General features: G+C 43.2%; 1 protein-coding gene across 2 annotated transcripts in view; it reads right to left on the bottom strand.

The window, feature by feature from the left end:
- Nucleotides 1-2,915: 2,915 nt before the first annotated feature.
- The window catches only part of IPO8 (importin 8), a 65,014-nt gene continuing 53,071 nt past the window's right edge, over nucleotides 2,916-14,858 (bottom strand). Inside the window, exons 22-25 of one of the 2 annotated variants that reach the window (XM_070756420.1) lie at nucleotides 13,715-13,920; nucleotides 11,440-11,661; nucleotides 8,732-8,848; nucleotides 2,916-4,247 (exon numbers count right to left, since the gene is read on the bottom strand). In XM_070756420.1, coding sequence (XP_070612521.1) covers nucleotides 4,153-4,247; nucleotides 8,732-8,848; nucleotides 11,440-11,661; nucleotides 13,715-13,920 — 640 coding nt within the window. In that variant the 3' untranslated portion in view covers nucleotides 2,916-4,152. The remainder of the gene's footprint in view (nucleotides 4,248-8,731; nucleotides 8,849-11,439; nucleotides 11,662-13,714; nucleotides 13,921-14,858) is intronic. The other variant, XM_070756419.1, reaches the window with a different exon arrangement.

Raw genomic sequence — 14,858 nt, 5'->3', positions numbered from 1 at the left:
GCGATAGCTGAATCGTAACATGCGTAAATCATCAACCATAAACCGACGTGTGAAATAAACACTCAAGCTCTGGATTCCCAACAATTGCTTTACACGTGAAGCTTTTTAATTAAGGAAGCGCTCTCTCTTTCTTGAGTTACATTAGTCATAACCCAACGTAACATAGGCAAAACAATGAAAGACATATTCATCGGAGGGAAATAGAGGTGGAGACATGTCATTAGCTGATGTGTTCCTGATGTCCCTTGGCCATCAATGAAGCATAGGTATCTGCATGCAACAGCTGACAAATCCATGCAATTGGGCCTTCTTGAACATCATCTCCATATTGCATGTTTAAGGGGCAGAATCCTAAATCATCCACACCCAACCCCTCCCCTTCCCCCCCCAAACCCAACAACAACTCCAGGACATAAAAGGAAGCTTGGAGGTAAAAGCATTCCATACCTCTGACAAAGTCCAAGAGGAAAGAAAGCTGCAAAGAAGACTCAATCCTCCCTGAATCGCCCAGGGATATTTTTGTGATTGTTGGATGCATTCAGATAAAATTTGGACAAAATCCTGGAAGACAATTAGAATCTTAGATGCAAAAACTAAAATAATTTTGAAAAGGCCAAGCTTTATCCCTATGAAGGAGTAGTCTAAATGCTACTTAAAAAATGGATTCACATATAGATACAAACAAATAAAAATATATTTTCTTTTGCAAACGTATTTTCACAAAAATCCCAAGAGTCAGAGCAACAAATTCTCCTTTCTCCTTTTTTGCTCTTGCTTTCTTAAATATTTTCTAGCAAATGTCACTGGTCTACCAACTGTACAATAATAAATTCAAGATAGATGAGGGGACTAGATTTTAGCTGATTTCAACCAGCTAAAACACTTACAGGAATTTTCTTTGGGACATAAAACACAGAATTAGTAAAGAACCAAAATAAATATAACTGGAGGTGAATGTGTATCCTATTGTATTAGGGGGAGATGAAACCAACTACAGTATTTACATTCTAATTCCTCTTCATCCAAAGCAATTCAGAATTGTATCGAACATGTTTTAAGTGAATCCCCAAAAGCATCCATATAAATGTGACTATTGGATGCTTGCAAGCAATGGTATTTTGGGAATTAAATTCACTGCATTATATACAAATCTGTTTTTGTCCTATGTAGTTTTAAGCTAGCATTTTGAGAAGGAAGCTTGATTCCTTCGTTTACGAAAAGCCAAGCTATCAGGAAAGGCTTTTTGTCCAAATTTAGTAAATCATGACCTAATGAGCAAATTCCTATCTCAAAATAAGGTTTGCTCAATTCCCAAACTTTATATTTCTCCTTAAATATTTGAAGCTCAGTATGTTTTCTTTGTACAGTTGCCCCTGAAATGGGCATTTTCTAGAAATTGGGTGCTACAAGTCTCATCATCCCCGGCCAAGGGTCTGTAGCTCTATAAATGTGGAGGGTGCAAGGTTTGAGAAAGCTGACTTGATGCTAAAGCCTGGGATATCTAATTTATCCCATGGGATATTCAAGTAAAAAGAAAGAGCTCAGGAAGGGAGATGTTTTCATCAAGGTTTCTCATGATCAGTTGACATATGCTTCTAACTCAGGGGTCCCCAAACTTGGCAACTTTAAGACTTGTGGACTTTAACTTCCAGAATTCTGGGAGTTGAAGTCCACAAGTCTTAAAGTTGCCAAGTTTGAAGACCTCTGTTCTAACCCCTTCCCAATCTTCTGTCGTGTTAAACACATGCATAATTGCAAATGTACTGTTTGTTTGAGAAAGTCTAGGCTCCTATAAAAAACTCTATTGGAGAAATGTAAAAAGGTTTGCTAGTGTGTTATGGAAAAAGATGTGTTTATAATGGGTTTATGGAGGACGGAAGCTCAAAGATGATAACCAGTGTCTTTTGTTTCGAGATAGACAGCTGGAATACAAAGATTCAATCCACTGTCCTCAACAACATTTGGGGAAGGCGAGCCACTGAATGTGATCTTGTGACAACACACTTCACTGACAACTACAAGCATCCTTGTCCTTAGGATGTAGGTAATAATTTCCGAAGGAAGGGAGGAAAGAAGGAAGGGAGTTGGGAGGGAGGGAGGGAAGAAGGAAGGAAGGAAGGAGAGAGGGAGGGAGGAAAGAAGGAAGGGACGGAGGAAGGAGGGAGGGAGGGAAGAGGGAAAGGAGGAAAGAAGGAAGGAAGGAGAGAGGGAGGGAGGAAAGAAGGAAGGGACGGAGGAAGGAGGGAGGGAGGGAAGAGGGAAAGAAGGAGGAAAGAAGGAAGGAGGGAGGGTGGGAGGGAAGAAGGGAGTTGGGAGGGAGGAAGGAAGGAAGGAAGGAAGGAGGAAAGAAGGAAGGGACGGAAGAAGGACGGAGGGAGGGAGGGAAGAGGGAAGGAAGGAGGAAAGAAGGAAGGAAGGAGGGAGTGAGGAAGAAGGGAAGGAGGAAGGAAGGAAAGAAAGAAGGAGGGAGGGGGAAGGAAGGAGGGAGGGAGGGAAGAAGGAAGAAGTGAGGGAGGGAGGGGAGGCAGGAAGGAGGGAAGGAATGAAGGAGGGAAGAAGGAAGGAAGGAAGAAGTGAGGGAGGGAGGCAGGAGGGAAGGAAGGAAGGAAGGAAGGAAGGAAGGAAGGAAGGAAGGAAGGAAGGAAGGAAGGAAGGAAGGAAGGAAGACACCTACAGGCACTATTGTCTTATGACCCAAGCTGTGCCTTTTGGGAAGCATGTATGCAATGTCATGACCCATATAGAAGAGGGGGGGCTTGAATTAGTAACACTGTGTGCATCATTTGACTCCTCCTCCTCCTTTGCTCCACTGTGGTTGCAAGTGGAAAAGAGGGAAACAAAACCCAACTCAAATGCTGAGCAAAAGGCAAAAACCATATATATACAATTACCAAAAGTTTAAAATCTCACCATAATATGGCCAAACGAATGATAATCCTGTAATTGAGACAGTTCAAAGCAACACACAGTACAAGTACAAAGCCGATTAACCATTCACATAGTCACACAATCTCATTACTGGTACAACATAAAATCCACAACGGCACTGAGAGAAGCTCGGGATCCACATTCAAAAAGACCCAAAGCTGAAGATTAAAATCCCGTTAAAGCAGTTCTTTTCAAAAGTGTTTCAGAGGACACTTGGATTTTTTTTTCCAAGAAGTCAACAGCGGCAAAAGAAAACGAAACAGTCCTGCTCACGGTTACTAATCCTGCTTTACAAAAGTGGGGTTTTCCAAAGAGGTCTTAGGATCAGGACTCCTACCTTATTTTAAAACTCAATTCCAACAGGGGTTGCCAGATTTAAGGCCACTATTCTTGGCTATGCAGGGTGAGGGTCTTCCTAGGCCAGGTCATGGTCCAAGGTGAGAAGAAGCGAGCGCTTCAAAAGGCTTGCGACATGCTAGATGGATTCCGTGGGAAACACGGAGGGTGGTTTGCAAAATTTGGGGAATAAAAACAAATAGAACCCACACGCAAAGCCTGATCACTCTAAAGAAGAATTTAAAAAATGATTCACCATCTGGTAACAGCAGTGAACGCGACAACATTTTTCGATAACTCAATGAGGCGTGATGTAGAAGCCAACACACAGGCAAGGATGTTAACTACGGCTTCTACGGTTCACTATGAAATGTGACGCGCCCAATACAAGCCATGATTTCTTCAGGGGAACGTAACGCAAGAGCCTGGAAAGGAAGATACAAATTAGGACCTTTTTTTATGCCCTTTCTCTTTTCTTTTCCTTTCAACAACAACAACAAAAAAGCAATGCGTTCCAAAATTCTTTCGTTGGGCAATCCGCATATGCAACAGAAGGCACAGTTATCCATAGGACCCCCTTCAATTTCGCACGGCAAGAACCTGAGAAGTGCAATTCCATTCGGTTTCCCCCCTTTCCTAAGGAGAAGACGGGGGGACAGATGCTTTCTTTTCAGTCCAACAACTTATAAAAATACCCACAAGAATTTATACATTACAGCAGCTGGTTAAAAAGAATGTCTTAATGAGCAGGGTGGGGGACGGGGGGCAAGAGGGTCAAATACTGCCTTTTTCCGAAGGGGAAATTTGCAGACCTTCCCTGTTCATAAGTCACTTTTTTTTAAAAATCATGAAATGTTTTTGCACAGTTCTTTAAGCTCTTTCCCCCTTTTAGTTGCTTCCTGGAGCGGTGCCAAAGTTATATCCAGAGACCAATCCTTTGTTGTCAAATGGGAAGCCCGTTTGTTGTTCTATCCTCTTTGATTCTAAATCGAAAAGAAACAAATTGAATATTAAGAGACAGACAGCAGGTACATCTTTTACACGCTACCAATCACACTTCCAATTTTTTTTAAAACAGATACGTTAATGCTATGCAATTTTGGAAGACCCTCTAAATACCGTGTTTCCCCGAAAGTAAGACAGTGTCTTACTTTCTTTTTACCCCCAAAAGCCCCACTATGTCTTACTTTCGGGGTATGTCTTACACTGGAAAAAAATTGAAAGGGTCGCGTTCCCGAAGGCATCTCCCCAGAGTCCAGAAGGGCAGCCGCGGGACAGGAGCCTCGTGAGCCCTTTTCCAAGTTCAACCTCAGGGCTCCAAGCGGCGTGCACGCGTGGAGCTACAGACGCGTGTCGGGGAAGCGTGTGTCTGGAGGGGAGGAGCCGCTCTGCGCAGTTGGGCAGCCCCACCTGCCTGCCGGAAAGGAGGTGGGCGAAGGAGAGCGCAGCTCCGGCCGCTCGCCTCGGAGCTGGTCGGCCTTACTGGCTGCTTGCAGCCGAGCCTCGGCAGGACTCGGTTGCTGGGACGAGCGCCTTCGCTGCTAGCCGCCGCCCGCTCGGCTCGCTTCGGACCAGCGCCGTCCTTCGCTTTGCCAAGCCGGGGAAGAGGCGGTGGCGCCGCGGCGAGGCGAAGGCGAGGGGCGCGCGGGGAGCTTGGAAGCGACGTCATCAGGCTCCCCCCCCGGCAATACCCCTGTGTTTCCCCGAAAGTAAGACATATGTCTTACTTTCGGGGTACGGCTTATATTAGCCAACCTCCCTGAAACCCCCGATACGTCTTACAATCGGGGGTGTCTTACTATCGGGGAAACAGGGTGAGGCATAGCTCTTTTAAGAAGGAGAAACACATAGTCGTTTGAATTTATTTATTTGTTTGGTTTGTTTGTTTGTTCGTTTGTTTGTTTGTTTGTTTGATTGATTGATTGATTTTTATGCCGCCCTTCTCCTTAGACTCAGGGCGGCTTACAACATGTTAGCAATAGCACTTTTTTAACAGAGCTAGGCTATTGCCCCCACAATCCGGGTCCTCATTTTACCCACCTCGGAAGGATGGAATTCCCCATTATAGACACTTCTAGATCAATGATTTAGACTGGACTAGAATAACAGAGTTGGAAGGGATCTTGGAGGTCTTCTAGTCCAATTCTTAGGCAGGAAATCCTATACCACTTGGGACAAATGGTTATCCAACGTCTTCTTTAAAAAAAAACCTATTGTTCAAGAATTTACAACTTCTTGAGGCAAGCTGTTCCACTGATTAATTGTTCTAACTGTCAGGAAATTTCTCCTTATTTCTAAATTGTGCCTCTACTTGATTAATTTCCACCCATTGCTTCTTGTCCTGCCCTCAGGTGCTTTGGAGAATAGTTTGACCCCCTTTTCTTTGTGGCCACCCCTGAGATATTAGAACACTGCTATCATATCACAATTCAAAGTGTTCGTCATGACCTTTAAAGCCATGGCCCAAGCCCTACACGGCATTGGACCAGAGTACCTCCGGAACCGCCTGCTACCGCACGAATCCCAGCAACCAATAAGGTCCCACAGAGTTGGCCTTTTCTGGGTCCTGTCGACTAAACAATGTCGTTTGGCGGGCCCCATGGGAAGAGCCTTCTCTGTGGCGGCCCCGGCCCTCTGGAACCAACTCCCCCTGGAGATTAGAGCTGCCCCCACCCTTCCTGTCTTTCGTAAACTACTCAAGACTCACTTATACCACCAGGCATGGGGGAATTGAGACACCTTTCCCCCAGGCTTTTTTTAATACTTTGTTTTATGTTTGGTATGAATGTGCTGTTTGGTTTTTTAAATAATGATAGGGTTTTATATGTTTTTAATATTCAATTTGTGCCACTGCTATATTGTTTTTATTGCTGTTGTGAGCAGCCCCGAGTCTTCGGAGAGGGGCGGCATACAAATCTAATAAATAAATAAAATAAAATAAAAGTTTCCCCTGGTCCTTCTTTTCATTAAACTAGCCATGACCAAGTTCTTGCAACCGTTCTTCATATGTTTCAGCCTTCAGTCCCCTAATCATCTTTGTTGCTCTTCTCTGCACTCTTTCCACGGTCTCAACATGTTTTTTTACATCGTGGTAACCAAAACTGAATGCAGTATTCCAAGTGCGGCCTTACCAAGGCCTTATAAATTTATTTAATATCTTTGACTTGCAGAAAAATTTGGGGGGGGAAATCATGTAGGTAGAACTAAATACTATTTCAACCTTCCCCAATCTGGGCATCCTTTAAAGAGTCAGAGTGGGCATCCAGTATTTCTCAGCCAGCAGCACTACCATTGTTGGAAATTCTAGGAACTGAAAGGGGCTTGAACTCATTGGGACAATCCCAGGGTTATTGTACTAGTTCCACATATGAACTAAGGCACCGGGAGGTACATTTAAGTGAACCTAATGGAAAGCATGCACGTCAAACTGCAATAAAGCAACACGTAAAGCTTCACAAATGGTCAGACTATTTTTTCCATCCCGCTCTATTTTTCACCCCACGGTTGACCAAAGAGCTAATCCTTTTAACTTGGGATGCCAAAAAATGTTCTTGGAAGCTTCTGTCTGTAGAGGATATGATGTATAACTGAACTTACACTAACCTCTCTCTGACACCTGTCTCCACAATGTGAAACATTATTATTATTATTATTATTATTATTATTATTATTATTATTATTATTATGTCAGTACAACACAGCAAACGAGATCACTATGCTGGATTTTGTATTTCATCCCCAGTCGGGCGCTTCCCAAGCACCTAGGACTGCGTGATGTAGCGGCGAATTATGTTTGCCAATCCCAGTAAAGCGGCCTTTTGCAATTGACAGATGGAGATTTTGTCAATTCCGATGGTTTTCAAATGTCTGCTGAGATCCTTTGGCACTGCGCCCAGCGTGCCAAGTACCACTGGGACCACTTTCACTGGCTTATGCCAGAGTCGTTGCAGCTTGATTTTTAGATCTCTGTATTTCACTAATTTCTCTAGCTGCTTCTCCACAGTTTTGCTGTCCCCTGGGATTGCGATGTCGATGATCCATACTTTCTTTTTCTCCACGATCACAATTATTATTATTATTATTATTATTATTATTATTATTATTATTATTATTATTATTATTATTATTATTAATCCTCCTAGAGGACTCACTTCCTAACAAGTGAGGACAATTAACCAATGGAACAGTTTGCTTTCAGAAGCTGCAGGTACTTCATAATTGGAGGTTTTTTAAAGAAGAAACTGGACAGTCACTTGTATGAAATGGTACCGGATTTTTTGAGCAGGGGCTCGACTAGGAGACCTCTCCAAGGTCCCTTCCAGCTCTATTCTGATTCTGTCTCAGACTCACTGTGGATTCGTTATTTTGCTTCCTGGAACATCTGCTCTCACTCTCTTAAAAGGAGTAAGAAGCATGTGAAGTGCCACCACACACTTTCCCAAACTTCCACATGAAACAATATCCTATGCAGTGGTACCTCTACCTAAGAACGCCTCTACTTACGAACTTTTCTGGATAAGAACCGGGTGTTCAAGATTTTTTTGCCTCTTCTCAAGAACCATTTTCCACTTACAAACCCGAGCCTCCGAAACTGTAACTGGAAAAGGCAGCGAGAATCCTCTGTGGGCCCTCTCTAGGAATCTCCTGGGAGGAACCAAAATCAGAAACGGCAGGGAGAAGCCTCTGTGGGGCCTCTCTAGGAATCTCCTGGGAGGAACCAAAATCAGAAACGGCAGGGAGAAGCCTCTGTGGGGCCTCTCTAGGAATCTCCTGGGAGGAACCAAAATCAGAAACGGCAGGGAGAAGCCTCTGTGGGGCCTCTCTAGGAATCTCCTGGGAGGAACCAGGATTGGAAAAGGCAGCAAGAATCCTCTGTGGGCCCTCTCTAGGAATCTCCTGGGAGGAACCAGGATCAGAAAAGGCAGGGAGAAGCCTCTGTGGGGCCTCTCTAGGAATCTCCTGGGAGGAAACAGGGCCTCCACCCTCCCTGTGGTTACCCCAATCGCATGCATTATTTGCTTTTACATTGATTCCTATGAGAAAAATTGCTTCATCTTTCCCCCAGGCTTATTATAATTTATGTTTGGTATGTATGTGCTGTTTGGTTTTTAATTATGATAGGATTTTTAGTTTTTTAATATTAGATTTGTGCCATTATAATATTGTTTTTATCGTTGTTGTGAGCCGCCCCGAGTCTTCGCAGAGGGGCGGCATACAAATCTAATACATTATTATTATTAAATTATTATTCATCTTACAAACTTTTCTACTTAAGAACCTGATCATGAACTAATTAATTTCGTAAACAGAGGTACCACTGTATAAAGAAACTTCTTGTAACACAGCAACACAAACAAAATTAACTTGGGACAGTTTAGATTATTTTACAGGGCTCCAATAACTGGAGAGATCCTATTGATAGACTTGAGATTGTAAGCTTTCTGCAAACGTTCTTACGACAACAGACCTGCAGAATTTCTCCGGAGTTCAGCTAACGCACAGATTTCCTGCAACTGGGTCTTCTGATCAGCGCTGAGTGGTGCGGTCAACAAATGGTACCAGCCAGCATCTCGGCTCTGTACAGCTGAAAAGACAGAATATGTTTCTTTCGAGAGACACGCAGCTTGCCAAATTCCCAGTCAACATCATTAAATCACATTTTCTCAAGCCGAGGAGACCTACTTTTAAAAGTAAGTTACACTGAGCCGAGCTTTCTGCTGTGTGTGAGATAGACGGTTTTAATATTCTTAGTGATTGATCTCCATTAACCATTCAGTTCTTCCAACAGTTTTACATCCAGAAACATGAACTCCTTTATAAACAGTATTAGATCTTGCTGTCGCTTGTAAGTTCTCAGAGCAACTTAATTATAGCTTTGGACAGTGAGATGGGAAGTGTATAAATGTAATAAAACAAAACAAAAATAAACAAATTACGAAGGACAAATAAAAGTAGCAAGTTAGCTGAGAGATAAGGACTTAACCTAAGCCTGCCTCTTGGGTTTCTAATTATGATTACCCTGAATATAACAGACTTATATACATTTGGTTGATGATTGGCATTTAATGAATTGAGTTTTGTATTGAATAGTGGTTAATCTTGTGGTCTCCAAATAGAAAACACGGCTCATGTGCCAGCAGATATGGCTCCGTGTGCCACCTGTTGTAGACACGGCTTGTGTGCCATCACTGTTGTAGACAGTGCTTCATGCCGCCAGACTGGCTGGTAGGATCACATTCCCGACTAGAACGGTTCTGCACCTGCGACACTTCTTTCTCTAGAGCTGGAACAGCTCATCCGCCTTTCAGGGTCCAAGCTGGGCCACCCTGCATCTCCAGTTGAGTCCAGCCCAGCGAGGAAAGTGGGGCTGGCCCAGCTGAGGAGGGCATGCCTAACCTTAACCCATGGCATCGGACCAGAATATCTCCGGACCGCCTTCTGCCGCACGAATCCCAGCGACCGGTTAGGTCCCACAGAGTTGGCCTTCTCCGGGTCCCATCGACCAAACAATGTCGATTGGTGGGACCCAGGGGAAGAGCCTTCTCTGTGGCAGCCCCGACCCTATGGAACCAGCTCCCCACAGAGATTAGAATTGCCCTCACCCTCCTTGCCTTTCGTAAACTCCTTAAAACCCACCTTTGTCGTCAGGCATGGGGAAACTGAGATATTCCTTCCCCCTCTCAGGCCTATACAATTTATGCATGGTATGTTTGTTTGTATGTATGTTTGGTTTTAATAAGGGTTTTTAGTCATTTTTAATATTAGATTTGTTTCATGTTGTTTTATTATTGTTGTTAGCCGCCCTGAGTCTACGGAGAGGGGCGGCATACAAATCTAATTAAGAAAGAAAGAAGGAAGGAAGGAAGGAAGGAAGGAAGGAAGGAAGGAAGGAAGGAAGGAAGGAAGGAAGGAAGGAAGGAAGGAAGGGGTTATTTGGACGGTGCAGCCTTGTTTTCCCATGTACGTGTCAGATTAATTGCTCTTCGGGGCCATAGTTTGAGGACGAGGGCAATATAAAACATGCAAAAATTCAAAGATTTCTATGGGAACCACCAACATTTTCTCGCGGACCACCAGTTGATGACCTAGGCCAGGGATCGCGAACCTTTTTTTCCCTTGGATGCCGAAAGAGCATATGTGCACGTTATCGTGCATATGCGAGTGCCCACACCCATAATTCAATGCCTGGGGAGGGCAAAAACAGCTTCCCCCACCCCCTAGAGGTCCTCTGGAGGCCAGAAATGGCCTGTTTCCCAACTTCTGGTGGGCCCAGTGGGCTCGTGTTTCACCCTCCCCAGGCTCCGAAGGCTTCCCTGGAGCCAGGTGAGGGTAAAAGCACCCTCCCCCATCCCCCTGGAGTCTCTCTGGAAGCCAAAAACGCCCTCCCAGAGCCTCTGTGTGAGCCAAAAATCAGCTGGGTGGCATACACATGCACGTTGGAGCTGAGCTAGGGCAACGGTTCGCGTGCCAGCAGATATAGTTCCGCGTGCCGCCTGTGGCACTTGTGCCATAGGTTCACCATCACTGACCTAGGCTCCAAATCACGGGTGTCAAATGTGTGCCGCCGCATTGCCGTCACATGACATTTCGCAACATTTTTCTCCTTTGCGGAGCTGAAGTGAGCATGGCCTGTGTGGGGTCTGAAGGCCTCCGGTTTGACACCCCTGCTGGATGTTGCTGGCCTCCAACTGTCACCAGATATATTTATTTATTTATTGGATTTGTATGCCGCCCCTCTCCGGAGACGCGGGGCGGCTAACAGCAATAATAAGACAGCATACAGTAATAATATAATATAAGTAGCACTGTTGCTGTATTTCAATAATTATTATTTCAATAATCCTGGCCATGCTGCAGGTTTCCCACCGCCGATGTAAGGGTTATAAAACTAATATTAAATAATTAATTAAAATTAGGTTTTCAAATCAGCTGAAAGATAATTATAAAATAAACCATTATAATATAAAAAAATATTTTTTTTTTATGTTAAGGGTTTTAAATTGTTTTAAACATTGGATTTGTATTGTTTTGTTGTTGTGAGCCCCTCCGAGTCTTTGGAGAGGGGCGACATACAAATGTAATTAATAATAATAATAATAATAATAATAATAATAATAATAATAATAGTAATAGTAACCTTATAAAAATCAGAAGTACTTTAATAATTGTCTATACCTAATAATGATTGTGTGAAGAACTGATATTCATCCACACCGTCTTCTAGATCAATAGGAGTGCTGAAGCCTTCTAAAACAGTTTCTTCTAATACTTCATCATCCTCGTCGTCGTCGTCATCATCATCATCGTCATCTCCTGTATCACCACCTCCCCCAACATGGTTCTCCTGCATGTGCTGATTTGATTCATCCACTTCCTCTTCATCACTTGGAATCTCTTCTGAAAATATGTTTTTTTTAATCAATAACAAAGAAGACAAGGAAAGACAAAGAGGTATATTTTTTTAACCATACAAACATAGAAGTCTGATGGCAGAAAAAGACCTCATGGTCCATATAGTCTGCCCTTATAGTATTTTCTGTATTTTATCTTAGGATGGATATATGTTTATCCCAGGCATATTTAAATTCAGTTACTGTGGATTTATCTACCACGTCTGCTGGAAGTTTGTTCCAAGGATCTACTATTCTTTCAGTAAAATAATATTTTCTCATGTTGCTTTTGATCTTTCCCCCAACTATCTTCAGATTGTGTCCCCTTGTTCTTGTGTTCACTTTCCTATTAAAAACACTTCCCTCCTGGACCTTATTTAAACCTTTAACATATTTAAATGTTTCGATCATGTCCTCCCTTTCCCTTCTGTCCTCCAGACTATACAGATTGAGTTCATGAAGTCTTTCCTGATACGTTTTATGCTTAAGACCTTCCACCATTCTTGTAGCCCGTCTTTGGACCCGTTCAATTTTGTCAATCTCTTTTTGTAGGTGTGATCACTCTTTAACCAGTGTTGTTTTTTTTAACCGAGGAACGCTAGTTTGTGGGAAAAGTGACTTCTGATTAATACGTCTCTGAAATGATCACCAGGCTCTTTTCAAATAACCTTTTCTAGAGAAAACTAAATTGAGGATAATAACACCCTTGTCCTTAAAAATAAGGAGAATATTTTTGCCTCAAAGCTGAGGGGGTGTAATGGACTGAAGTTAAAAGAATAAAGTTCTACCACCCCCACCCACCCCCCAAAAAAAGATTGCAGTTAATAGAATAACATCTTGGCTAGTTTGATCTAAATTTTTCTTGCAGGGGAAAGTGCTTGGGAATATTCAAAGCTATTTGGAGAACGCAAATACCTTCCCTCTAAGCCTCAAGTCAATCTTGAGCCGTGGGGGTACAGTGGTTAGAATGCAGTACTGCAGGCAAACTCTGCTCACTGCCAAGGGTTCGAATCCTTCATTCCTGACTGATCCAAGTTGACTCAGCCTTCCATCCTTCCGGGGTGGGTAAAAGGAGGACTCTGATTAATATACAGTGGCACCTCTATCTATGAACGCCTCTACTTACAAACCTTTCTAGATAAGAACCGGGTGTTCAAGTCTTTGGAGAGGGGCGGCATACAAATCTAAAAATATTAGTAATATTAGTAATAATAATAATAATAATAATATTATTATTATTATTATTATTATTTTGCCTCTTCTCAAGAACCATTTTCCACTTACAATCCTGAGCCTCCGAAACTATAACCGGAAAAGGCAGGGAGAAGCCTCCTTGGGGCCTCTCTAGGAATCTCCTGGGAGGAAACAGGGCCGGAAAAGGCGGGGAGAAGCTTCTGTGGGGCCTCTCTAGGAATCTCCTGGGAGGAAACAGGGCCTCCACCCTCGCTGTGGTTTCCCCAATCGCACGCATTATTTGCTTTTACATTGATTCCTATGGGAAAAATTGCTTCTTCTTACAAACTTTTCTACTTAAGAACCTGATCACAGAACGAATTAAGTTCGTAAGTAGAGGTACCACTGTACTGATATTGTAAACTTCTTAGAGATTGCTGTAAAGCATTATTATAAAGCAACATATAAGTCTAAGTCAGTGGTTCTCAACCTGGGGGTTAAGACCCTTTGGGGGTCAAACGACCATTTCACAGGGATCGCCTAAGACCCTGGGAAAAGACATATTTCGCATGGTGTTAGGAACTAAAGCTTCTATTTTGGCGCCTTGGAACATATTTTTACAATCCGACCAATCAGGCATTTACAGTGAGGGTGTCTCTCTGACCTTCCCCGGTAATCAGCTTAAAGCTCTGTTGGGAGAATTGACGCTAGACTTATGGTTGGGGGTCACCACAACATGAGGAACTATATTAAGGGGTCACAGCATTAGAAAGGTTGAGAACCACTGGTCTAAGTGCTATTGCTAAGCCCAAGAGAATTAAATTTTAAGTAGCGTGCCATTAATAAATGCGGATCGCAAAAGCCAGGAAACTGATACTTTCTCATACCATTATCTTCTGCGTCGTTCTTCTCAATTCTCCCATGCTCTTCGTGTTCTCGACGTTGCTGGGTGACACACATTTGTTTTAGTCCCAGGAACAGGAGGAGAACCGATGGGACAATCTGGGCAGCCACAGCCTCTACCGCCGGGGGTCGAGACGGCAGTCCAATAAGGATGCTCAGTCCGATTATGCACATCTTCCTATCATGAAGTCTGAATGTACACAATTCACTTGTGAGAATTAATCTTCCCCACAGAATAGCTTTCTGTAAGTTCATTCATTCATTCATTCATTCATTTATTTTGTCCAATACACAATGAGGGTTTTAGTGGGTATATATCTATATACACATAGTAAAATACATGATGAAGGTTATAGAGGAGACACTCATAGTAAAATATATCTAAGAAATAATAGAAAAGAAGATATAGTAATAGAACATATCAATTAAAGAATAGAAGAAGAGATATAGGAATAGAGGAAAGGTATAGGAGATATAGGAGAGCAATAGGACAGAGGACGGAAGGCACTCTAGTGCACTTGTACTCGCCGCTTACTGACATATGGATTGTGAAACATGAGGTCAGAAACATCTGATGGATACTCAGCTGAGAAGGCTTTTAAGGAGAATCCATGCTGTGAGCCGCCCCGAGTCTTCGGAGAGGGGAGGCATACAAATCTAATAAATTATGATTATTTGTTGTGGTTAGCTCTGGCCCAGCTCCTGCCCCAAGGACTGTGGATGTGGGGGAGACATCCACATGCCGCAGGCCTGTTTTGCTCCTGGTGGAATCTGCTGATGAAGGCTCCTCTGACCAAGAAGACATGAGTGACAGGGAGGAGGAGAGTGTGGCAAACAGCTCAGAAGGAGATCAATTATCTAGCTCCTCCTTGGATTCGGAACAAGAGTTAATGATACAGCCACGCATGCGGAAAGCGATGCATAGGCAGCAACAACTGAGAGATTATTATCAAAGAAAATGAGGCCACCTGTGGTTGGGTGCGGCTGTGGTAATTAGTGAGGCTGCTATAAATAGCAGCCTGTGGGTTTGGCCATTGTGGAGGATTATCTGATTGTTGTGTTTCGTGCCTGCTTTGCTGACTTCGACCTTGGTGTGTTGCTTTTTCCCTGCTTTGAAACTAAAGCAGA

The sequence above is a fragment of the Erythrolamprus reginae genome, chromosome 6, assembly GCF_031021105.1.
Source record: "Erythrolamprus reginae isolate rEryReg1 chromosome 6, rEryReg1.hap1, whole genome shotgun sequence".
Lineage (NCBI taxonomy): Eukaryota > Metazoa > Chordata > Lepidosauria > Squamata > Dipsadidae > Erythrolamprus > Erythrolamprus reginae.
The sequence above is the reverse complement of the archived record's forward strand: the minus strand, read 5'-3'. Positions and strand labels throughout refer to the sequence as shown.